We start from the raw sequence: 26,676 nt of genomic DNA, 5'->3' as shown, positions 1-26,676 counted from the left end.
TCAGTCCAGAACAGTGTTCTCGGCCAACTGGGGTTCCTGCTTGAGTTCTCGGCCATTTGGTCCACTGTTGGCTTTGGGCCTAGACTCAGCTGGCCCAGACGCCATTAGAAGGATAGATGGGCCGGGTTTAATTAAACTCATTTGAAACGAGCTAGCCCACTTGTATAACAAAACAAGTCCAACTTAGAAAGTGTGTTGGATAACTAAAATGCCAACTTAAATAATTATACGGTTAGTTAATATATATATATATATATATATATATATATATATTTAACAGTTGGCAGTGCACAATTAAATAAGGGGATAACAATTAACGGTGAATGCAACAGGACCCATGTGAGTTTCTAGCCCAATTCGTTGTTATGTTTTCGGGGCTGTGTGCATACTCGATGTGTTGTTAATACATTTATCCTAAGTGATAAGTGTATGCCATATGTGATAGATATGAATGATTGATTGTCGGTACACGAACGATCTTCGGATATTGCGCGTACTGTCAGGTTATAAATAAAGGTACGAATATTATATATGGAAGATTTATGAACATTACAAGTGAACACTTGTCGGGGCGTGAACGATCTTCGGATATTGCACGTATCGACAAGGGGTATGGTTGTTAAATGAATGATGTAAAGAACGCCTAGAGTGTTCATATGCTATAATGATATTATTTTATATGTGAAGTATGTGTATACAGGTACACTAGTGGTATGTGAGTCCTACGTTAGACATAATAAGTTAGGATGGTGAATCCCTCTAACTTCTTTTGGACCTAGACTCGGCTGGTGATGGTGTAGTTAAGGACTGCGGGCCTTATACGTGATGTAGATGATAGATGTAGATGTAGATAGGGACAGTGGGCCTTATACGTGTTATAGGAGATGGATGTCAACGTAGATAAGGACTGTGGACCTTATACGTAATGTAGATTGGCTTCAGCATAGGAAAGAATTGTGGACCTTATACGTACTATATTTGTGTTAGCATAGGGGAGGACTGCGGACTTCGTACGTGCTATGGTTTAGGTTGCAACATAGGGAAGGACTGAGGACCTTGTACGTGTTGTCAATATAGGATGGTACAGGAAAGGACTGCGGACCTTGCACGTACCATAACTGGTGAACATAGGTAAGGACTGCGGACTTTACATGTTCACGACCTTGAGTATAGGTATAGACGGCGGACTATGAACGTACTCTCGGTAGACTGGGGTTAGTGATATTGTAGATATGTATGTATGTATGGTAGTAGGGTAACGGATTAAGTATGGATATGTATCTTTGGATATGTATGTATGTGTATGTATTGTATGGCGTCTGATTAACTAGAACTCACTCAGCGTAGCTGACTTTTAGTATGCACGCAGGTGAGTAGAATGAGACAGCTAGCTTGAGCGAACACATGGTGGATGAATAAGAGACTGGCATCCGAAGACTCAAGATGTTTTAATGTTAATCGACATTTATTTTGAAAGACAAGATGTTTAACTAAGGAAAGTTTTGGATTTTTGTAATGTTTTATGAAAGTTTTTATATTCCGCGAAAGTTTTAATTAACTCTTATTTGTAAGAACTGTGTTTATGAGTAAATCCGACGTTAAAGTAGGGCTACCGGGTTCGGGGCCTTACATAATCTCTTAGGTATTGACTGTTCTATGTTGAGATCTATTGATTTTTGTATGTAGTTTAACTTATTGATTTGTAGTTAATCTATTAGATGCTGATTGTTTTAGGTTGAGAGTTATTGATGTTTTGTGTAAATTCTAACTTATTGATTTTAGTTTATCTATTAGGTATTGATTATTTAAGGTTGAGAGTTATTGATGTTTTAGTTGATCTATTATGTTTTGATTGTTTTTACGCTGAGAGTTACTGATGTTTTGTATATACTTTAACTTATTGATTATAGTTAATATATTAGGTATTGATTGTTTTTGGCTGAGAGTTATTGATGTTTTGTATATACTTAACTTATTGATTTTAGGTTAACTTTTTGATTTATAGTTAATCTATTAGATGTTGATTGTTTTAGGTTATTTTTTAGTTGATCTATTAGGTATTGATTGTTTTAGGTTGACAATTATTGGTGTTTTGTATATAGTTTGACTTATTGATTGTTAGTTAATCTCTTAGGTATTGATTAGGTTGAGAATTACTAAAGTTTTGTTTGTAGTTTAACTTTGTTAGTTAAAACTCTTAGGTACTGATTGTTTTATGTTAAGAGTTATTGATGCTTTGTTTGTAAGTTAGCTTGTTGATGTTTTGAGTGAAGTCTATTTACAATGTTTTTTGTTTAATGTATGCTTGTTTCTTAAGCAATGTCATTGGTAATCTGATCATTATTTTTAAAATCCTTGTTTCAGGCTGGTATATGGTTAAACAAAATCGTCGAGTATGGTATTACCTTTTTGGCAGCTTCTATTGCTGCTCTTGCTGGAACGAATTATCAACTCATTTATAACAAAACATCGTGTGAGTTCATGCCGGTGTTGGCGCTATTAGGGTTTCTAATGTTCTTCACATCAAAGTATCTGTTTGGGCAGTTGTTGAACACAGTTTTTGTCGGCCTTGGCTTTTAATTTACGAGTGTTCTGGTGTTAATAGCCACTTTGTCTCGCGATTTCGATATCCAATGCTGTTTAGTTCGAATTGTGTTTGGTGTGTCGACATTTCCAATGTGCCTGTTTGTGAAGGTTTATATTGATGGAGGTTTGTTTGAGACGGTAACACATGAACAGTTTGAAGACAATTTAAAGCTGTTGTGGAGGTCTTGGAGTTTGCTTCTTTGCAGTTATTGGAGGAGCCAAAGTGAAGATTGCAGTTACTTCAATAACTACATATGCATTAGTTGCATATGTAGTATTGCTTCAAAAAACATTCAGGCCCACCATCTGCATGTTAAATCTTTCTTGAGGTTCTATACTGTTAGTTTTGTTTGCTACGTTTTTTTGGAGATACGTATCCACAATTTACTTCTGTTGCGTTAGACGTCGTTATTGTTCTAGGTTGCCTTTGTTATGTGTGGCTGATATTGAAGTGCTACCTGTGGTACTTTGGGAATAACAGTTGCTGCTGTTCATATCTAAGAGATTCAAGTTGCTGTTTGAAAGGCTTGGTCGTATAATAACAGGTACTTCCATCCCCGTTCAGCGTGTATCTGCTGTATAGAGTTGTCAATGCAGGATTGCAGGTTTATTTTTGGGATTGTAGTCATTTTTTTTACATGATTAGAAAATATACTTAGTGAATGACTTTGTTTTGAGAGGCGATTTTGACGGTTTAGATTGGTTTCTGCCAATGTTGAGAGGCGATATATCGTTTGTTTCGTTACTAAGTAAATAAAATGCGGTTTAGACTTATTTATGCCAATGTTGAGATATTGACTGATTTGAAATGCATTTGATTTGTTGTTGTATTTTTCTGGTGTGTTTTATAAGTTGGTTGATTAATCTTGTGATTATATATTGTTTGTTTCGTTACCAAGTTAATAAAATGCTGTGCTTTGAGATTTACTTAACCCAAATGTAAAGTTTCCCACCAGATTGTCAAAAAAAGTTGGTTTCCTTTATTTATTACCTAAAACTAAAACAAGTTTGTTTACATTTTATTTAAGCATTTACCTATTCTACTAAAATAAAATAATCTGGACACGTGTCACTCGTAGATTTCTCCTCGCAATGATTTTCCCGCTCATCCAATTAGATCCATATTTTTACCATCTGGATCTTATGCCCGCTTAATATAACCCAACTAAAATCAATCTATAACCCAAAATCTCAAAATTCTTGGTCACGATAAGTCTGTAATCGCCGTTTCTTCTTCATACAACACCACTTCAATCTGGCACTTTCTCATCATCTTTCTGTTGTGTTCAATTTCTTACTTTCGGTTTTAACATTATGAATCAAACTCGCTATCTATTTATTAATGTTGATCTTCATCTTTATTTTGAACATATTGGTTTGATATTTCGGGTTAATCATAAGGATCAAGTTTGCTATCTACTGATTATGTTTCACCAGTCACCAGTAACCTGCGCATACAACCTTGGCTTCTTTAATTTCTTTTGGTTATGTAAGTCAACAAAGGAAGATGAAGGACAGCTAAAACGTATTACGGGGTTGTTTTATATTATTTGTTTCTAATATTTATTTATTTTTTGAATTTTTATTTTTTTGCTATAAAAGTTAATAATATTTTTATGGTTTGATGATAAATTGTTTAACAAATAAATGAGATGTGATATTTGATGTTAAGGTGGGTTTTTTTTTGGTTTTTTTTTTTCATAAAAAAAGTTTAATGGCAGATTAATTTTTTTTGTAACATATAATGTCTAGGTTTGTATTTCCTTTAGTTCGTTATAGCCATATAGACCAAATTTTTACGATTTGAATAAGGTTTCGGGACGGGTCTGCAAATTCAGTTCAACAAATAGGAGTTTCAAAAGAAAGAGTAATTTTGGAAATTGGATATTTGTTAGCAAAAAATAGTTTTGATTACGGGTCAGATTTCAGTTTGAAATCAAAGTAAACTGATAGCAGAAAAAGTAACATTTGACTGGATTGATCTCATGGGCAGGCTTAGAAACATCAAACAGTTCACTGAATGTTGATTTCAGGTTAATGGAATACCTAAAAGTTGATGTTTCTAGGTTTGGGTTGTGTTGACTGCAGATCTGAGTAACAATTTGATTAAGTTGTAAATGAGTCAAAGTTGTGTAAGGGAATTATTGTCACAGTTTTGGTGCAAGAATAATATTGGGCATTTTTACTAAATCAAAAGTCTACTGCAAAAAGAAAGTTCAAAGATTTGAAGAAATTATATTAATTGAAATCATAACTGCACAAGACTATATTTGGTTTAAAGATCTTTCTTGGTTGAAATCGAAACGTGACCCAACCGAGTTCAGGTAATGGACCATTTTTTGGTCAATTTTGACTCTTAGGTTGACTTTGAAGGAAATAATATTTTTAGCAATAGATAGAATACTGAAGTGTGACAATAGTTAGATTATTTGTACTCCCAAGGTTCCGAAGGAAGCAAAGTATTGCATATGTTTTTTCTTTTTCATTTAATATAACCCGTGATAGTAAGTAATTGTGTGGAACTCAAGACGTGCGGGTGGGAATAATAATCAAAGCCGATTACAATGAGCACCCTGATTCAGGTTTTGACCCGAAGGCGTTTTCTATGATCAAGACATAAGCTATAACACCATTCAAAGTGAGACACGAGCCCGTTAGAATACATGGCAATGTAGATATTCTTGTGAGGAATGTGGCATTTAAGGATGTGTTTGTGGGGACCACATATAAAAAAGCATATATTATAGTGTTTGTATGTTTCTGGTTTGTTTGTTTTTTTTTAAAGTATGTGAGAATCTTGATCTTTATGATGAACATATATGTAAGGGTTGTTATGTTTCTGAAAGTGCTTCTGATATAGACTATGATATAAACATTTTGGATATGCGTGTGTCGGTGTGTATATTTACTTTAGGAATGTTGATATAGAAGAAGCTTTGGTGATCTAAATGTTCTTGCTTTTGGTTTTTGTAATACGTGTCAATATAAACTAAATGGTTTCCCAAGACCTTATGGAGTTAAGGTGTTCCTTTTCCATTTTGATTTTTTGGTCTTTAGAACACCTGTAGTGGCAGCTTTGCCACCCATGTTATGGAGGAAAATGCGGGGGTACACCGCCCCCCCCCCCTGCGTTATGTGTTTTTTTTTATCTACGTTGTATGTAAAACGCTAGAAATGGCACCAAATTCAAGGAGATGACCGTTGCTTGTTTACCGTTGGAGAATAAAAAAAAATTTATTTCCTATATATTAAACCATTTCATCCCCAATCAAACCTTATCAAATTTATAAAAATTCTCTTTCAACTCTATAATTCCTTACACAAAATTCACTATATATGGATCCTCCATCTATATATAAACAGTTTTTCGGACCCGACCAACAAGCCGAGGACGTGGAGGAGGAACAGGCGGTTACGATTGCGATTATGCTCGAGACAAAGTATATGAGCTACGTTACGAGTGCGATTAGCTCTCCACCACCCCCCGTTTCAAAAAGAGCATATATCGAATGAGATTGTACCGAAGCCAACAACCGGTTGATGGCGGGTTACTTCGGCGACTCGCCGAGATACAAGAACCCGAAGACCTTTAGGCGTCGTTTTCGGATGTCTAAAAATTTATTTATGCGCATCACCAATAATTTGGAGCTTGAGTTTGATTACTTTCAGCAAAAGCCTAACGCTCGAGGGACGCTAGGATTCACGGCTATTCAGAAGGTTACGTCAGCCGTACGCGTGCTCGCCTACGGAAACACGACCGACATCAACGACGAGTATTTAAAAATGGCCGAAAAAAACAACTTGGGACACCTTGGAGTATTTTTGTTACGGTACGTTTTGTTTTTTTTTTTTAATAGTTTATCACTTGTTTACTGTGATCATTTATTTTATAAAAGTTTTGTAAAATATAGGAATATTGAAACTATATGGACCACATTATCTGAGAGATCCCAACGTTAACGAATCTACAACGTCTTTACGAGGTACATACAAGGGTGCATGGTTTCCCCGGCATGATAGGGAGTGTAGATTGCATGCATTGGGAATGGGCTAATTGTCCAACTGCGTGGCAAGGTCAATTCACACGAGGTGACCAAAAGGGACCAACGGTCAGCCTTCAAGCGATCGCTTCATACGACCATTGGATTTGGTCGGTATTCTTTGGTGTTCTCGGTTCCAACAATGACATAACCGTCTTAAAGCAGTCTCCTGTGATGGAGAGTTACATATCTAGGACCGTTCCCGTCACTTCGTTTTGGGCTAATGATAACTTCTACCATCATGGGTACTATTTGGGTGATGGAATATATCCAGAGTTCGCGATAGTCGTTAAAACATTCAGAGACCCGATGGATGAAAAAAGACAGTATTTTAAGAAAGTGCAAGAGTCTGCGAGAAAGGATATCGAGAAGTGTTTTGGTGTTCTTCCACAACGATGGCATTATGTTAAAATCCTTGTTGTCTGTGGTCTTTAGAAAGAATGAGATGTGCTATGTATGCGTGTATCATAATGCATAACATGATCATCGAGGACGAGGGAAGAGCAATATATCCAACTTTCATACCGGACCCGGATCCACCACGGACTCCGGCAAGTATGGAGCAACGACTCGAAAACTCGGATTCCGTGCGGTCAAGAGAGATACATAACGCACTAAAGGAGGATTTGGTCCAACATCTTTGGATGTATCGGCCTCTGTCTGGTGAAAACGATGATCAAAACGAGGGCAACAATGAAGAAGATGATGAAGACAACGACGAAGATGGCGAAGACGATGAAAACGACGATGATGACGACGAGGACGACGACGAAGAGGGCGAAGACGATGAGGGCGAAGACGACAACGACGACAACAACGACGAATAGTTTTTATTTTATTTTCATGTAATATTTATTTAATAAAATATTATTGTTATTTGATTATTCTTATTAAAAATTAAAAAAAAAAACAAAAAGTGTAAAAGTGACTGGGCGCCACGTGACGCATAATGCCTGGGGGTGGAGAGTTATGACTACAGTCTGTTTTTATAAAAAACCATAACTCTGACTGGGCGCCATGTGGCGCATAATGCCTGGATGTAAAGAGTTATGACTACACATGGTCTTATATGAAAACAAAATCACATAGATACAAGATTTTATAAAATGATGCTTCCTGTGCTAAGTTGTATGAAAACATTTTTCATGATTTGGACCTATTATTCAAGCGAAAATAGAAATAGTTATTTATATTGTTCTTACAGTGTTTGCTATGTATACGGTCACTATAGAAAATCTTCTCAATAACTAATAACTAATGATGCAAATTTGCTTACATTTTTATATAAAGAGGGTTTTAGAGTTTTGTAGATTGTTAATGTAAATTACTATGCTCAATTCTGTAGAACTATAAATGTTGTATAGAAACTTTTTTTACAGATTTGTAAATCGTAAATTTTTTTAAACAACTAAATATTGTACACGATAAGGATTGAACACTTGACCTAAATGTAAAGTTTCTTGTAGGTAGTATAAATGGAATACATTTCCACATAAATTATGTACATATTGCTAAAATACATCTTTATTTTTTTACTATTTGGATCAACTCGTGTATTACACGGGTTCTAAAACTAGTATAGAATAAAGTAACACTAATTTATACAATTACTTTAATTCACCCATTATAAAGTAACACTAATACAATTACTTTAAATAACCCATTGTCTGGTTACAAAAAAAAAAAAGTATTACATTATTTATCTAAGGCTTTTTTGGTTTTTCCATCTTCTACGGACACTTACTCATTTTCTTGCTTAGATTAAAATACATTAGTTCATCGTTGGTATTCATGTTATATTAAAGCGGATTGTTATAACAGCTTTTTAACAACTTGCTAGAACTAGCGCGCATTGACATGCATTGTAGGATAAGAAAAAGATAGCAAGTTCATGTAAGAAAAAACGAGGCACGTTGGCGGCTGGATCCGTACGTTAAACCGTAAACAAGAGTAAGAACGTTATACATCGAGTTTTTTACCATACGCGTAGTAACGGACGCACACGTGGTAGACATAGACGCATTATGATGTTTTAATGTATTACAGTTTTGATACGAAAAATCTCTCTAATGACTTCTCTCGGAGCTTTTATAGTAAATGGAATCTATAGAATTGTGATCAATCAAATATTGCAAAGTCCTGATATTTATTACCAGTCAGAATTAAACGATAACGGAATTTCGGTCTATACCGGGCACCATAGTTTTCTTATTATAACATCTCTTTTTAGTTTCAAAATATAACACGACCCATATTCATAAAAGGCAAAAGTAGATTTAAAGTTTATGTATTTATTTTAAACATTATTAAGGAACAAAAAACATGTATTGTTTGAGTTCAAAGCTTAGATATAAAGTATTTCCAAAGATTCCCATGTGTCCAAACAAAACACATTCTATCTACTTTAATATAATAAATATACACAGAAACACCTTCTCTACATAATGCAACTAAGTTTGAACAGTGGATTTGTAGGACGTAACTGTCATAGTTCCATCGCCGCCACATACAACCACAGGCCGTCAAATCTCTCAAGTGAGGTGATCTCTTTAAGACCACCCACTATGGGGCGTGGTCAGCTGATGTGGCGGGCGTCCTTGGGCGCGGAACACCGCCGTGGGGCGCAATCCAACCAAGGGCACGTAGGGTTGGGTGGTTCCAACGGCCGGCGCGGTTCATGGTGAATGTGGGCCCCCTCTCTCACACACATACATACATATGCATATATATATATAGGGGCGCTTTTGGGGGCATTAAACCATAGCGGGGCGGGCTTCGATGCCCCCCGTTGCTTACATGGCGATGACGTGTCACGGTGGAGGGGCTTTGAAACCCCTCACCATAGAGGATGGTCTAAGCAGAAGAGACAATATTGAGAAGGGTAATTAATGTAATGAAATCTGAAATGGACGTCTGTTTGATAAAAAGCAGAGAGAAGAAAGTAAGGAGAAAACACGTGTAATACACCTTAACCCGTGTGCCACAATAAATGTGATGAATATTGTACAACAAACTAAGACATATGTACAACAAAATGAAGCACAACATCAATGTACAGTAAATAAGAGAGTGAACACAAAGTTGTAGGCTAAGAAAGCGAGAACAACTATGTTGACTTTAAATGGTTTGGGTTGATCTAGGAGTGTTTGAGGATGATTTAAGTGATTTGAATGCTCAAGTCGCTTGAAAAGGCTTTTAATGCATGTTTACCACGTACTAGCCTAGGTGTCAATCTTATTGTTGAGTGATGCATTAGATGGACCGTCACAAAGATTAGACGGTCCGTCTAACCCGAGATTTGCTTTTTTACGCTTTAAACCTTAAACTATAACCTTGACATTTTTACTAGTTGACCCTTTTCATCTTCTAAAGTTGCCAAATTTGGCTCAAAATTTTCATGAAGGTACCCCTTTGAGTTAAAAATTCTTTAATAGGTGAACCATTGATTAAGATTGAACCCTAACCGAACTTAGGCAATAAAAAATCCATCTCCGAAAAACTTATAATGCCCATGATCATAATGAGCAATCTCCAATTTAGCGGGTCATATAATGCCCATGATCATCATGTTATCTTCTGAATCCAGGGTGACCAAAGTTTGGGCTAAGTCATAAGGGTGACCAAAGTCACTGATAGGTGACCGGGCTCAATACCTATAAAATTTCTGAGCCAAATAGCGCAAATATACTATACGAAGCGAAAAACGGTGGTGACCAGGAACACTCCCACCCCCCCCCCCCCCCGCCCCCTATAAAGCTACACCCCTGGGAGGGTTCAAATAAAACAACTAAAATCTTTTAGAACTCGTGAAAATCAATTTTAAACATTAGTTTTTAATTTTTATTTTTTTTATATGTTATTATATGAAAATATATATATATATATATGTAATTCGCGAAAATACATATATTACTTCGTATGTTCGAAAGGTACACATGTACTTTCACAATCTACATATATTTTTTATCCCTTTTTAGGTAAAAATTAACAACATATAAAAATAATGAAAAAAACATTATTAAATAAATTAACGTTTAAAAGTGATTCTCATGAAATTTTGAAGTTAAAATTGGTTGTAGCTGGAACCTTTAAAACTCGATATATTAATCTTTCTGTTATAATATCACATGCAATCAAAATTTAATAACTACTCCACTTAAATAGCCTTAAATTAGAAAGTAAAAAATGGAAAATAAAAGAGACCATATCATGATATGGAAAAATTAGAAAGTAAAAAATGGAAAATAAAAGAGACCATATCATGATATGGAAGCAGAATTTAGGCCAATAATTTAGACTCTTTTTTAAGTTTAGGCGTGTAAGTCAAGAACGCCTAACTTAGCAAGGAGGTATTGCAAGTGTTGTGAACCCAAAGCCTTGGTGAAGAATATATCAGCTATTTGATTTTTTGTGTCAACGGCTCTTGGTTGAATGTTCTTTTATTTGACCTGTTCACGAACAAAACAACAATCCATATAGACATGTTTTGTGTGTTTATGATAAACGAGGTTGTTGGTAATATGTCTCTCGCCATGATTGTCACAAAAGAGTGGGATTGGTTGATTTTTGTAGCAACCCAATTTATTTCAAGAGCTAACGTACCCACAAAATTTCACATACCGTGGTAGTAGGACACAACGGATTGCTTCTTAGACTTCCACGAGATAGGGGCTCTTCCTAAGAGAAGTAAGTAACTAATTCTTGATCTTCTTGAGTAAGGACAAACAAGCCGGTCGGCGTCACTATACGTTGTGAGTTCGGTTCCACCTTCCTTTAGTAACTATATTCCTTGTCTCAGGGTCATTTTTAAATATCTTATGATTCTCATAGTCACCTCCATGTGACTTTGACGTGGATCAGAAACGAATCGGTTCAAGACATTAACAGAGTAAACGATGTCATGCCGTGTTGCTTGTAGATAAAGTAACCTTCCCACGAGACGCCTGTATTGACTTGCATCCACTATTGCTCCATCTTCGTCTTTTCCCAATTTCAAATTTTGTTCCATGGAAAAGGCACTAGGTCGAGACCCTAGAACGCCACAATCTTTTAGAATGCCAAGAGTGTATTTTCGTTGGCTGAGAACTAAACCCTCGTTTGTTCGAGCACCTCAACCCCTAGGAAATATTTTAAGTTCCCTAGGTCTTTAATCCAACTTATCGTTGAGATAAACCTTTGTAGCATGAATTTTGGATGGGTTGTCACCAACTATGATAACATCATCAACGTATATTAAGGTGGCTACATTAGAATTTCTTTTCTTACAAATGAAAAGGGATTGATCCGCCTTTAATTGTATAAAATTAAGTGTCAAGAGAGTTGAAATAAACATTTTATACCAATTTTGAGAGGCTTGTTTTAAGCCGTATAAAGGCTTCCTTAGCCGACAAACTTTGTCGTCTCTTCCTTTATCAAACCCATGTGGAATTTTTATATAGACTTTTTCATGAAGATCTCCATGCAAAATGTGTTGTTTACGTCTTATTGATGGATAAGCTATTTATTCTTCAAGGTACACCCTATATCATATTTTGTTTCTTATGATAATTTTACTAACTCTCATAAAATATTCTTAGTGCCTTAGCGGCCATTACCTCAAATAGCCAAAATATTTTGCTCAAACAGTCCGGAACCCAAAATGGGTGGAAGCAATGAAGACCGAAATCCAAGCTCTTGAAAAAAATTGGACTTGAACACTCGAAGAATTGTCGAAGGGTAAGCGGGTCATTGACTCGAAGTGGGTGCACAAAATAAAATACAAGCCGAGTAGAGAAATAGAATGGTACAAAACGCGACGCGTAGAAAGGCTTCACACAAATGGAAGATGTTGACTATCATGATACTTTTGCTCCTATTGCGAAGTTGGTCACGGTTTGAAGCTTACTAGTCGTAGCAGTTAAAAGGGAGTGGTACACCCATCAACTAGACGTGAACAATGCTTTCTTGCATGGTGACTTACTTGAGGACGTTTACATGAAGATACCTCAAGGCTTTGGAAAAGCGAGATGACAACCGAGTTTGTAAGCTCAAAAAGTCACTCTATGGGCTTAAACAAGCATCAAGAAATTGGTACAAAAAAATTACCACCTCCTTGCAACGTCTCGGTTTCAAGCAGTCAAAGGTCGATTACTTGTTTTTATTCAAGAGAGAAGAAATTTTTTTTGTATCATGTAAAACTGAATAATAAATATATCTAAAAAGGTAAAAATATAATGTTTAAATACATTAAATAAAGTGCAAGGTTTGTTTTGTAAACTTAACGGAAACAACATAAGTTTAACCGACAAGTTTGAGTTGTTCCAAAGTACGTAGTACTTTAATTAAGGCGCAGGTAATAAATAACTAATACATAAACTCCCACTCCTATGCAATACTATTACTATTACTAGATCTATCCGTTCTTCACGTTGGTTTAACCAATTCTTTTGATTTGAGAGAGATGGCTGTTGCCACATTCAGATTATGTCTAATGATTATCGTCGTCTGTTCCGTGTTACTAAGGGAGGTTTTCGGGATTAGATTTGTGATCGACAAAGAAGAGTGTCTGTCGCACAACGTTGAATACGAAGGCGACACAGTTCATGTCTCCTTCGTTGTTATTAAGGCTGAAACTAGGTGGCATTTCACCGAAGACGCTGTTGATCTTCTCGTAATTTTCTTAATTTATTCTATTCTCTTGAATATTTCATTTCATTTGATTGATGTCCTATGTTGTCCCATAATTGTGTCACTTTATATATGTTTTCCTATCTTTGTGCATAAATAATATCTGTGTATAATTTGCAAACATATATAGTACTACTCAGATTCATATTTTCTGCTTGAGTTCAAACATGGCACTACTCAAAATTGTGTTTGATTGACAAAATGTTTTTTATAGAACCACAATTAGTTAATTTTAATTTGAACGAGTTAGAATTTAATAAAATTTGAATTCATCATTCGTTTGGCTGATTGAAGAAATGTGTTTTAGGTTTTGTAATTTTGCATAATCGTGTTTGTTCTGTAAATTTCTCAAAAGAATTGGAATGTATATAATCACAAATAATAGAATTGCCCTTTGTTAGGATCCTTTTGTACTTCGTTGCTTGTTTTATATATTTTTATATATATATTCAATACTAATAATAATAATATAATTGCTTGCAAACTACATTTTTATTAACTTTTTATTCATGTAACCTTTTAAAAAGTTAAATTGTACAATTTATTAAGAAAAAGCAGGACTGGATTCTATTTAATTCAGGAGCATTTTGGTAAATATATTCCTTCACAAGGTGACGGAATCTCGAATTTTGTAAAGGAATTTGAAGGAATGGATTCCAGTTCCAACGAATTCTGCAAACCGAACATGGCTTAAAGCTGACTTTTGAGATAAATGTGAAGTTAATATAATAAAACTGATTTTTGTAAATAATGCAAAATTAGCTAATCATATCTAACTCTCATCAAGTATTTGTATGATTGTCAGATACAAATTATCTTCAGTCTGTTTTGAAGCTGAAAATTTTATTTGACTAATAAAAGTCAACATTGGATTTTAAGTCAATGGGCTTGAAAGTTCTAAAATATTGTGTTTAACATTTCCAGATAAAAGGCCCGGAAGACGAGCATATACACGAGACGCATGACAAAACTAGTGAGAGATACGAATTTTCAGCTAACAAAAAAGGTGTATATCATTTTTGTTTTACAAACAGATCTCCATATCATGAAACCATAGACTTTGATGTACAAGTTGCCCATTTTGTTCAACTGTTCAAAGGTTTACATTATCATCATAAAAATCAAAGCAGAATGAACTCCGGCCCGATAAGATACAAGGAGTCTCTCATCACTTTTATGCCATGCAGCAGAACCATTTTTTCTGCAAAACAAAAACAAAATTAAAAAATTAATTCAACAATTTATTAAAACCAACAGTTGAATGTGTCAAGTCAGGTTATGTTTCATCTGTTAAACGGGTATAATGATAAGAAATTAGTTAAAAATGAAACAGGTCAATCGTGTCAAAGTTACTCCAAAACTCCAAATATAGTTTAAAAGCATAAAATCTCATAAATCATTTTCTCAAAAAATAGAAAACTATAACTTTTGTAATCATATTTGACACATGATTTTTCACGGGTTCACACGAACACGAGACATTTAACCGTATTATTACATTTACAACCAAACCCGGCCCAACCATTTGGTCACCTTTAATATAACATCTACATTTTTAGGTCCGATTCTCGAACCCTTAACCACTAATTCATTAAACACAAACACAATACGAGTTTATGAAAATAACTGTATTCTAATCAAATCAACAAAATGCACAACTTACAGATTGAGGCTTCCCAAGAATAGCTGTCCCAGACTTATTATATGTAGAGTCGGTTTTAGGTGGCGAGTCAGATGTGCCACCTGCTTTTTTCTCATTCCTAGCCTTGTTGAAAATAACTGTAAATCCCTCAGCTGATGCTGGATCGTTCACATCCCAGTCACCAAACTTTGGCAATGGTGGACCTTTTTCCTGTAAATATTTAACCTTTAATTAGCATTCATTCATTTCTAGGTATGGTATAAAATAGCATATCAAGAACAAAGTGGACTTTGACAAGTTTTATATCATTTGTAAATGAGTAGGACTTTCATCCAAACATTCAGAGATGGTTACAAATTAGGGGTTTTGATTCAAAAATTAATGAAAACTAATAACAATGGCTATGCATCTAAATACCAAATTAAATCCATGTTCAACTCCTTATATATTTGCTTGTTTTTCCTCATAATCTACACAAAATTATATCTATCTGGTTTTGATACATACAAAGCTTCATGTATTGTGACTACAAGAACTCATTTATACTACACATTCAAAACATCAAAGTCATGAGTAACACATGGAGCCAATTAGGGGTGCAAAGAAGCCGAGCCGCTCACAAGCTACTCGAGATCGGATCGTTATAAAAAACTTGAAACAAGCCGAGTGTTATTGAGCCACAGCTGAGCCCGAGCGTCAAATAAAGCTCGTTTAGTTATCGAGTAGGAGCTCGAGCCTTGTGTATCTTTGACTTTTAACTCATTTGGACTTTTATGTATTAATTTCACTAGGGGTGCAAGCGAGCCGAGCCGGCTCATGAGCTACTCGAGATTGGCTCATTAAAAGCTTGAATCGTGCCAAACTTAAATTAGTTCGAGCCTTAAAATAAACTTGTTTAATAAACGAGCCTGAGCCAGAGCTTTGTTTATTGAGCTCAAATTGTCAAGCGAGCCTAAACAAGCCTATTACTTATATAATTTTTATTTAACGTATTAAATACATATTTACATAATAATATTTATTACATATGAAATTATGATAAACAAACTAAATAAAAAGTACACAAAAATAGTTAAAAATGTAAATAAATCAATTAATAAATAATAAACGAGCTGAGCCTGATCCAAGCTTGAGCTCTCGTAAGCCTAAACGAATCAAGTTCGACCCAATTCGAGCTTGGGCTCGGGCGCTCGGCTCGTTTGCACTCCTAAATTTCACGCTGCACAGCCGAGCTCGAGCCAAGCTTTGGCTCTTTTAAGGTATCGCACACGAGCTCAAGCCGAGCTTAGGCTCGTTTTAAGGTATTTCTCAAATTAGCTCGAGTCGAGTTGATCTCGAGCTACAATTTCAGTATACAAGCCAGGCTCTTCGAACTGAGTCGAGCTTGAGCTTCAAGAAAGCCTAGCGATCTGAGGTTGAGCAGCGTAAGGCTACAATGCTCGGGCTCGGCTCATTTGCACCCTTAGAACCAATGGTAAGACATGTTTTGGTTTCATTAGGTTTCTGGGTCTAGAAATCCTTTTGCGAAGCCTTAATTTACCACGTATATTGTTGAAAATATGAAATGATGAGGCGATGACACAGCATGGTCCACGATGGTGATCATCACATGCGATGACAAATATGACATGACATTTCTATTCTCTAATAATTTCAATCTTTCCACATTTTCCTTGTGGGGCTTCTTAAAACTGTACTAGGTCCCTTCTTATTAATATTCCAAAACCATGTCCCCTCCCAACCCAAAACGAATATGGATTATTGTTGCGAATGTAGACAACTCTAGCACTTTATTGAAGAAACAATTATTGGTCATACACTCATACACAATATGAGTGAATATACGTGTCAAAAAATGAACCAGTTTCCTTAAGATAATATACAATTAGTAAATAAGAAAAAGCTTGTTCCTTTATAATATGCTATGCTCATTGCAAGGCCAAAAAAGAGTCATACAATCATAGATTCATACCCTAACAAAGATAATCATGCTTCAGAATAAAAAGTTAACTTATTTATGTCAAACCTAACAGTTACCATATGTTCAAATTTAGGAACTTCTTTTGCAAATATAAATACCAACAGTTCTGCATAGAGGCGCACAAACCAGTTCCAGCGTTTGGTCAACAAAAAGTCAAAACCTGGTTAAGTACAAACCGGTTTCTTGACCGGTACAGTTTCACCTGTTTGGAACTGGCTTCAATTGAGAGTATTACAAAATACAAATGGGTCCCAAACCTACGGTTTCGGTTGAAACCGGTTCAGTTCGGTCAACAAAAAAGTCAAAACCGGTTTATGATCGGTTTCAGTTCGGGTTGAAACCGGTTTCTTAACGGGGCTACGATTGTCTTTTGACCAGTTTTGGGTGGTTTCGGTTCTGTTAAGCAGTTTGAAACATGGATAGTTAAAGTCAAAGTGTGGATGATTAGTAGCAACAGAATCCATAGATGATGATTGATTCGATTCAATTCAATTCCTAAGATGAAACAAAAATTAATTAAAGGATGTAATCAATATCAGTAACTGATTGACCTAACGCAGTCCAATCCAATACAAGAACAAAATCAATCATCTTGTTATTACAAATAACACAGAATCAATCAAGAAGCAGAGACGATCGATAGAAGCTAAACACAAGGAATCTAAACACAGCGTATAACAAGCAGAAGATAATAATAATAATAATAATAAGATTTTGAAACTGAAAACATACCGCCATGATAGATAGAAGTTGGATTTGATTTGATTGAATTGAATTGAAAGGTGGTTTTGTTTTGGGGGAATTTTGATTTTGAAGAAGAAATGAAGAACCCAATACCTAACTTTTTAGAGTAGAGAGAAGAAGAAGATGATGCATATACATATACATATATATAAATTACAGCTGGCTATTTGTGGGGTCATATTCCTATGCTTACGTCACCACCACCACCACCCAAGTAAAAGCTAACGCCCTTTTTATTTAGGCTTGAGGGGTGTGGGGATTCAACGGGGGCGCTAGAGCCTCTCCGCTCGCGCCCCCAGGCGCGACCACCACACCACCAGGCGCTAGCCAGGGCGCTAACGGGGCGCGAGCACGAAAATCCAAGCAGGCGTGATGGGGTTAGCGGCAGATGAGGGCATAAAGTGGCATAGGGAAGTGTGCAAAGACCCGTTGGTGGTGTTTAAAAGAGCCGTTGGCTCTTATTTAATTAAAAAAAAAACCTTTTTTTCATCTATAAAATACCCCATTTCATCCATATCAATCACCACAACTTCAAAATAAAACCCAAAATCAACCCATCTTCCCAACTTTTTTTTAAAAAAATGGCTGGAAATTGGTACCCAAACCTAGATTCAGATTATATTGACGACGATTTATGGTCGTCACCGCACCAACCGATGTTTTATTCGGGGCCGCAAGAATCATCCGGCTTTCAACCATCCAACATACAACCGTCTCCTAACTTTGTTGTTCCGGAGACACAAGAATCACACGGTGAAGCTACGGGACCAAGAAGACGCGTCCACCGGAAAAAACAAGTTGCAACGGACGGGTCGGGACCGGCTTCGACTCCGAGGACGAAACGGAAAACCACTCCGTGGTCATCGGATGAGAAGGAAGCCTTATGTCGGGCTTGGATAGTCATTTCTGAGGATCGGCGTTGCGGTAATTGTTTTAACGTTTTTAAAAATGATTTTTAATAAAAAAGTTAAATAAAAAAGTTAAATGGAAATCTAATTTATTTATTCATTTTGCAGCCGACTACCAAAAGAGCAAGATTTTTTGGACAAAGGTTAGGGAGACGTTCTATACGCTCGTTGGGAGTACAGAGCGGAACGCCGATATGATTTCGGGTCGGTGGTCCGAAATTAGAAAATTTGTCGGCTTGTTTACTAATCTTTTCAACAGGAACAGCGGTCGTATGAGACCAAGTGGCAGTGATGATTTGGCGGTTTACAATTTCACGGTCGAAGAGTGGAAGCAGGAGTGTTTACGGAGGTATGAGACTGTGAAGACGTGGGACGATTTAAAGTTGTGGGAGAGGTTGAAAAGGTGTTCCAAGTGGGTTGAGCTGGTGGCGCCGGACGTTGATGCGGAAGTACGGCCGAAACGGACTAAAACTAGTTCGTCAGGAGCGTATAGCACTTCAATCGGGTCGGATTGCCGCGTTGGATTCGACCTAAACATTGCGGAGGAGGAAACGTCTTCACCGCCGAGGAGGCGGCCATTGGGAAGGGACGCCAAGGGGAAAAAACTGGCTGAGGGGGAAGCCATAAACATCGCCAATCTTGTTGAATCCCTCAATAAATTCAACAAAACCATGGAGGTGGTCTCTAATGACAAAAAGGAAAAAAGTCGAATGAGAGATTTGGACTTCCTTACTAGAGACTTCAGTAACTTAAATCCGGTCGATCAAATGCTAATGGAAAAGCAAAAGGAACGTATCCGAAAGAGGTTGATCGAAGAAGACCAAGCCGAAGAATAAGAATAATGTTTTTTTTAGTACTTTTATTTTTATTTTATTTTTAGATATTAATGTGTTTTTTTTATTAATGTGTGTTTTTTTAATAATTTATGAGTTATTTTAATAATACGTTGTTTGAATATATTTATAAAAAAATAAAAAAAAATTCGCTGGAGCCCCTGCTGGAGCCCCTCCACACCAGGGCCAGGGGCTCCAACGGGGGCTCCAACACCCCCCTTATCCAGTTTCTCTCTCTGCCACACGTCATAATATTATTGGCTGGAGCCCCCACTAAAACCCCCATTAGAGCCCCCTACACCCCTCAGCCTTATGCCAACTGCATTTTGACTTTTTCAGATATTTTATTTTACACTAGAAAATTATAAGCCAACAGGAACTTTAGTAACAGAAACTTATGTTTTAAAAAAACCGTATATAACACTAGTTGTGATCTTTTAACATATACAATCGGTAATATATGGTTTTTTGTAAAATGAACCTTGACGTGACATTAAATATTTTCAAATCAGTCATAAAAAACTATTATTATTACTATTCTCTTTTCTTAATATTTTAACGAGCATGTAGTTTTGAATTTGATGTAAGTTGAAGAATTAAATAGAAGCTTTTAAATTAAAAAAAATTATTTAGAAAACTCATAATAAGTTTTATATTAAATTTATTTGGTTATTGATTTAATAATTATCCATAATCATATAATAACCACTCATAATTAAAAGTTATATGAAATATCTACATATATAAATTCTTAATTGTCATTATTATTTAATATCAGTATTTAATATAACATAGATGTGAAAAACAAAAAATCAGATTACCTACAATTATGACAAGTATCTCCTTTTCATTTATTAGTATAGAGATTTTAACTATTAAATTAATTTTAGTTAGATTACCTACAATTATGACAAGTATCTCCTTTTTATTTATTAGTATAGAGATTTTAACTATTAAATTAATTTTAGTGTTTCATAAAGATTTTTCTTTTTTTTTAGCGTGTAGCTTTCATTTCATTGATGTCAAATTTGAAAAGTTTGAGTTTTTGATATCGCTATGGAACTAATATTTTCTGAATTTTGTATTTAATATCGTATTGAGCCAAACATTTCGATACCGACACCAAGAATTTAGAATTATAGATACCGGTATTTTCGGTACCAAGACCCACTCATCTCTAGTATTATATTTTTAATGGTTAATTAAGAGTTCTCTACCATTTTATGATCATTATTATCTAAAAAAAACTCGTATCTCTTAGTTTATTAGTTGCAATGAAAAAAATATCATTATTTATGTGACATGAACCAATATGAATAGAAAATTAGGACGTCCAGCTAACAGACACCCGACCATAAAAAAAACAATCACGTGAAAAAGATTCATGGATCATTCTTTATATTTTTTAAACGACGACTTTCTTGTATTTAGGCTACCGCACTATCCATACTTGGAGAGCCTCGATGCCCCACTCTAGCCAGACTATGTCGTCTTAATCGGGTCCACACTGGCTTCAAAGTTTAGCTTGGGCGTTCCTCCAAGATACCATACCGCGACTGCCACTTGACAGTCGTTGTGCCACCACAATAGCAGAACTCTCTGGCATAACGTAACACACCGTGGGACGAAAACCCGGGTGGGCTCAGGGTTCGAACTGACAATATTTGTACAAAGTCTAGCTCAATTATTCATTGTTAATATCCACCTAAATATGACACAAGTGCAATCCGCCTTTATATTAATAAAGGTTATTGAATTAATAATATTTTATATGATATAATTAAATTAATAGTTCTCCAAAGTTGAAGAACATGTATGCCATCAAAAGTCATAATTAAAGGATTAATTACACTATTATTTCAATGTAATTAATAACTCAAGACTACTTAATGTGATGATTTTCAATAATATAGACAGACAATGGCTTGTACTTATTTAAAGAACCTAACGATGGTTGGAGTATTATTGTTCACCAACCAAATACTTCAACTTGAAACATCATGAATCGTATATTTTTTTATTCGGATTTTTATATAATAAAGGGTATTATAGTTTTGGAATTATATTATTAAAGTATAACCGAAAATAATAAACTTGTAAAATTATTTTGCCAATTCTCATTTTGGTTGACATGGTGAAGAGTTATAGATTAGCTACATGTTCTGCACTAATGGGTGGTAAATATGGAGCTTTAAACACTTTGAGTTTATAGAATTTTGAAGGTCATGACTCTAAGTCTCAAAAACGACAAAAATTAAAAATAAATTTGACAAGAATTAAAAATAAATTTGCTGTTCAAAACGGAATTTTGTTGGTTTACACATGACGTTAAAATATAGATAAAAACTGTATGACGTATAATAAAAAAATATATACTATAATCCTATACATTAAAATAAACTAAAAATTGAATTAGTAATTAGTGATTTAAACAAACCTCCTTTTAGAAAACATTTATATATATATTAAACTATAATGGCAACAAATAAATAATAAAGGATATCATTCTATATTACAAGAACCGGTCATACCTTCCCTCTCTATACAGAGATGGATATATCTATAGTATTTGATAAAAATAACTAGTATTTATGACTCATGTTTTGTGAAGAATTCATCAAAAGCAAATACAAAATTTTAGCATTAAACAGAGGAAAAGTTAACGTTTCGAAAGTTTATATATAAAAACAAAATATTCTATGTAAACTCACACGTTACAGTAAGGGCGTTGCTAATATCCGAAAGCTTACGCTAAAAAAGGTCAAGCACGTTGCAGTAGAACCGCTAAACATAACAGAAGTTAAACGTAAAAATGTTGAACCACGCACGTGTAGCGGCGTGCTAACTCGAATTCAATAGGGTTTGAATTAATATAATATATAATAATTACAATATATAAATTTATGAAGTAAGGGGTTTATTTTTATAAAAGTTAACCACAATGGTCATTTCATGTGTTTTTACTAGTACTCTTAAGAAAAAAAAAGATAAATATATGATATACATTAGATATTTATTATTTATATACTTAGCTTGTAAGTATATAAGTTGATTGCAGCTGTTTTAACTTGAGGGAGGCATGTTTAAGACTTATGTTAGCTACATTTTTATATCACATTAGATACCGTATAGTTAAAAATAAGACATGTTAAAGGTTATTATTTCAATTTGATTTGTATACTGTTCTACTTTCTAATAGCTTTTGCTTATAGTATATTCTTTTAACCCGTGACTATACTATAAGCAAAAGCTATTAGAAAATAGAACAATATACTAATCAAATTGGAATAATAATTTTTAAAATGTCTTACTTTTAACTATACGGTATCTAATGCGAAAAAAAATGTAGAGTTTAAATTCTTGATAGAGTTTAAATTTTTGAAAGTACAAGGTTATATAAGTTTTATTTCACATGTAAAAAGATTGGCTACGTTTAAAGAATAGAGTGAAAGTTAACTTTTTAAAAACCGGCTATGCTTAAAGTAAAAAACTTGTAATTTGTCAAAATAAACAAAAAACTTGGGCTCTTGAAATATTTATAAAGCCCAATAAAAATAAAAGTCAGCCCAATGGCTTCATCTGTGTGAACTCGAAAACAAACTACCCCTGTACTCACTCCGCCGTCTCTGCCATCATATTCCATGAACAGCAAAACCCTAATTCAATGCCCACTTCACTAAAACTATTTTCCATCCAATTCATTTACAAACAACAAATAAAATACTATATGTAAGTTTGTATTCATGTTACTATTGAATTCTAGGGTTTTCATTTCACTGAATTGACATTCATCACTTCAATTCAAAACTCTGTGTATTCATTTCATCACTCATAATGCGTAAAATCTTTCAAATTAACCCAAAATCTTTACTGAGTGTTCATCAAAACACCATAAAAACCCGATCTTTATCCTACACACCAAATCCCACCAAGCAGAACCACTTCTTGCTGAGTGAAATCAAGAATATTCTTCAATCAGACAACTGGGAAACCATTCTTGCACACTCAGATGTGCCCAAGAACCTAAACCCACGTGTAATCCGTATGCTGCTTCAAGAAAACCAGGTGGGTGTTCAACCAAATTCCAAAAAGATTACATTTTTAGCCATTAGTCTGTGTAATCATAACTTGTATGGGTGTGTTAGTATTCTAATTGATGCCATCATTGCAATGCGTTTGTCTCCGGTATCGGTTTTGGAGTCTTTTGTCAGCTGTTATAAAGAATGTTTTGTTTCTTGTGGTAATTTGAATCCCAAGGTGTTTGAGGTTGTTGTTGATAGGTATAGAGTTAAGGGTTTGTTAGATGAAGTGGTTGAGATTCTTTTGAAAACCGATCAGTTCGGGTTCAGTCCTTTGTTTTTCAATTCAATTTTGAAAGATTTACTTAAGGGTAAAAAGTTGGAGCTTTTTTGGAAGGTATGCGAATCGATGCAGAGAAAAGTCGGTTTCTTTGATGTCTACGCGTATACTAATATGATAAAAGCTTATTGTATGGTGGGAAATATAGAGAAAGCGAAAGAGGTGTTTGTTAAGATGAATGTGAATGGGTGTAACCCTAGCTCTGTCACTTACAATGTGTTCATTGATGGTTTGTGTAAAACGGGTTGTATTGATGAAGCCATTAAGCTCAAGAATAGTATGGTCAACAATGGCTTGGCTCCTAACGTATTCTTGTATACCTCATTAGTTAATGGTTTTTGCATTGTGAAAAGATGGGAAGATGCAAGAATGGTGTTGGATGAGATGAGTGATGCGGGCGTGGAGCCAGATGTTGTGACGTATAACGCTTTGGTTAACGGGTTCATGTCAGAAGGTGACGTGGAAGCCGCGTTTAGGGTTAAAGATAAGATGAACGCTAGTTGTGTTGGTGCAAATTTGGTTGTGTATAATACACTTGTTTATTGGCTATGCAGGATGCATAATATGGATAGAGTAAAAGAGTTAGTAAATGAGATGTTGAGTTTAGGCATGGAACTTGATGCTAGAACGTTTACTTTGTTGATTCATGGTTATTGTAAAGTGAGGCGAATGAATGATGCTTTTGCAGTTTTGGAAGAAATGAGAAAGCTTTATTTGGAACCGGATGCAAGAACGTATGGTCTTTTAATCATTGGATCATGTCTCACTGGGAATCTTGAAAAGGCGGAAGTACTTATGCTGGAAACAAGTTTTAAGAATCTTAAACTCGATTATGTAGTTTATGAGACCTTTTTAAGTGCTTGTTCAAAAGAAAATGATTACAAAAAGTTGAAAGAAGTTCTGGAGGTGATGAAGGACCAAAGTGTAATTCCGAATGAGATTTGTTATGGAAGTGTTATAGGATGCTTTTGTAGAGTTGAGAAAATGGATGAAGCAAGATTTTACATGAATCAAATGATGGATTACGGTTTAGAGCCAAATGCTCACGTATTTGGAGCAATAATCATTGGCTATTGCAAGTTAAGTGAACTAAAGGTTGCAAATAAGTACTTTTATGCAATGATAGACCGTGGTTTAGTCCCATTAGCTTCAACTTATGAAGTTTTAATTCAAAAAAACTGCGAAAGTATCAACTTGGTTGACGCCTTCTCCATTTTTAGATTCATGCTTTCTAGAAAGTTCTTTTCCGTCACTTTCACGTATAGAGTCCTTCTTGATGGTCTCATAAAGTGTAAAAAAGATCAAGAAGCTTATGGGCTCTTGATGGAACTAAAAGACGAGGGTCACGTTTTTAATCTTTCATCGTTTAGTCCTCTTTTATTCGGTTTGTGCAATAAAGGAAAAGCTGAAGAAGCTTGTAAGCTTGTTGAAGATGGCTGGTGTACTCCAGATACGTTTATTTATAACATTTTAATGAAGGGTTTTTTCAGAATTGGTAAAACCGAGAGAGTAAAGGAAATGTTTGATAAAATTAAGGAGCAGGGTTTGACTCCAAACTTTGTCTCGTATAGTAGGATGATCGTTGGTTTCTGCAAGTTTAGGGATTTAACTGCAGCGTGTGGAGCACTAGATGAAATGGTGCAAAATGGCATATCACCAGATAATTATTTATATAATGTTCTTGTGAATTGTTGTCACAAGATTGGGGATTTGGAAAAAGCCAAGGAGTTGAGTGAGAAACGTTCTGTGTTGACCGCCTCTTTCGGCACATTGACTTTTAAAGATGAAGAATCCAAAACAAGCCAAATGGGAATATAATAAAGGACGCCGCTTTGTTTGTGCTTAAAATTTATGGGCTTCAAACCAAGAAGGGGAATGAAGAAGAAAGGCTGGATTTTTACCAAAATATCCTTGGGATTCAAGATAATAACACAGTACTTATTCTATTGTAGTTCTACTTAGAAATTATGGAAAATAATCCTTCAGCCTGATTTAATGTGATGACTATTCAGGTCAAACAACACAGGGTCAACACTCAACAGTTTCAGGCATTAAAGTCCTGAACTTTCCAGCTTTACCGAATGACAATAGGCCTACCATTTGGTAGTGATTTTTGACTATTTTTGGTAACTGATTTTGTTAGGAGGGCAGTACTATGTTAATATTATGTTTTTAAAATTATGAAGCTTTATTTTACCCTTTTGGAACCCTTTGCGGAGAAACTATACGTTATTGCTTAGCAGATAGAATGTAAATAAAAAGTTGCAGAAATGAGAATTGAAGTTTAGCAAATAACACGTCACCTGCATTAACAATTGATCCATTTGATATTATTTGATTGCCTAAGGTGCTAAATTCACACCAAGATTTTATCTTGTTGAAGTCTACATCGTTGCCTTTTGAGTTGCTTTCCAAGGGTTGTTTGGGACTTTTATCTAATTAATATAATCAAATAAGCAACTCCTATAAACATGGCAGATGAGATATTTGGATGTGTGTATGCTGCAAGAAGTTGTAGTACTAGTACTCAAAAAATCATTTGTTACATAAACTAGTGTTAGAAGTTGTAAAACTAAAGATAAAATGACCATAAAGGATATTCTTTTATATTCTTTTAAATTTTTGTATTTAAAATATGCTCCAGCAATTTATCAATAGCTCTATTAACTTTTTTACATTTGTTTGTTTGTTTTTACATTTGTTTGTTTGTTTGGTACTCTCTGTGTTTTTTTTCACTTGTTTGTTTGTTACTCTTTGTTTATATTAGTTATAAACTTGTTCTCTGAAACTAAAACATTTCTCTGAAACTACGCCATCGAACCACAAAATTTCCTGGATGATCAGCATGAAAGAATGTTTTCAAATTTCGGTATCCGCACGATAAATTAGCCACTTAAAGTTTTTGTTGAAAAGCCTC

General features: G+C 35.0%; 2 protein-coding genes across 2 annotated transcripts; one reads left to right on the top strand and one right to left on the bottom strand.

Moving 5' to 3' along the window:
• Positions 1–14,372: 14,372 nt before the first annotated feature.
• Positions 14,373–17,804, bottom strand: LOC143609397 (protein NOI4-like). The gene is made up of 3 exons (XM_077084162.1): positions 17,648–17,804; positions 14,956–15,144; positions 14,373–14,493 (listed from the first exon to the last, which is right to left on the bottom strand). Exons 1-3 carry the CDS (start codon positions 17,651–17,653, stop codon positions 14,467–14,469), a joined length of 222 nt encoding a protein of 73 aa, XP_076940277.1. The 5' UTR covers positions 17,654–17,804; the 3' UTR covers positions 14,373–14,466.
• Positions 17,805–23,068: 5,264 nt separating this feature from the next.
• LOC143609398 (uncharacterized) lies at positions 23,069–25,625 on the top strand. Its single transcript, XM_077084163.1, has one exon. It carries the CDS (start codon positions 23,235–23,237, stop codon positions 25,575–25,577), a length of 2,343 nt encoding a protein of 780 aa, XP_076940278.1. The 5' UTR covers positions 23,069–23,234; the 3' UTR covers positions 25,578–25,625.
• Positions 25,626–26,676: the final 1,051 nt, after the last annotated feature.

This window comes from Bidens hawaiensis, unplaced genomic scaffold (assembly GCF_021521415.1).
Source record: "Bidens hawaiensis isolate Kalapana, Puna unplaced genomic scaffold, B.hawaiensis_p1.1 tig00419604_1, whole genome shotgun sequence".
Taxonomy (NCBI): Eukaryota; Viridiplantae; Streptophyta; class Magnoliopsida; order Asterales; family Asteraceae; genus Bidens; species Bidens hawaiensis.
The sequence above is the reverse complement of the archived record's forward strand: the minus strand, read 5'-3'. Positions and strand labels throughout refer to the sequence as shown.

Coding starts and splice junctions, on each gene's coding strand:
- LOC143609397 (XM_077084162.1), bottom strand. Junction 14,494..14,955: donor TTCTTGGGAAGCCTCAATCT/GTAAGTTGTGCA, acceptor TTTGTTTTGCAG/AAAAAATGGTTCTGCTGCAT.
- LOC143609398 (XM_077084163.1), top strand. CDS start 23,235: ATGCGTAAAATCTTTCAAATTAACCCAAAATCTTTACTGAGTGTTCAT.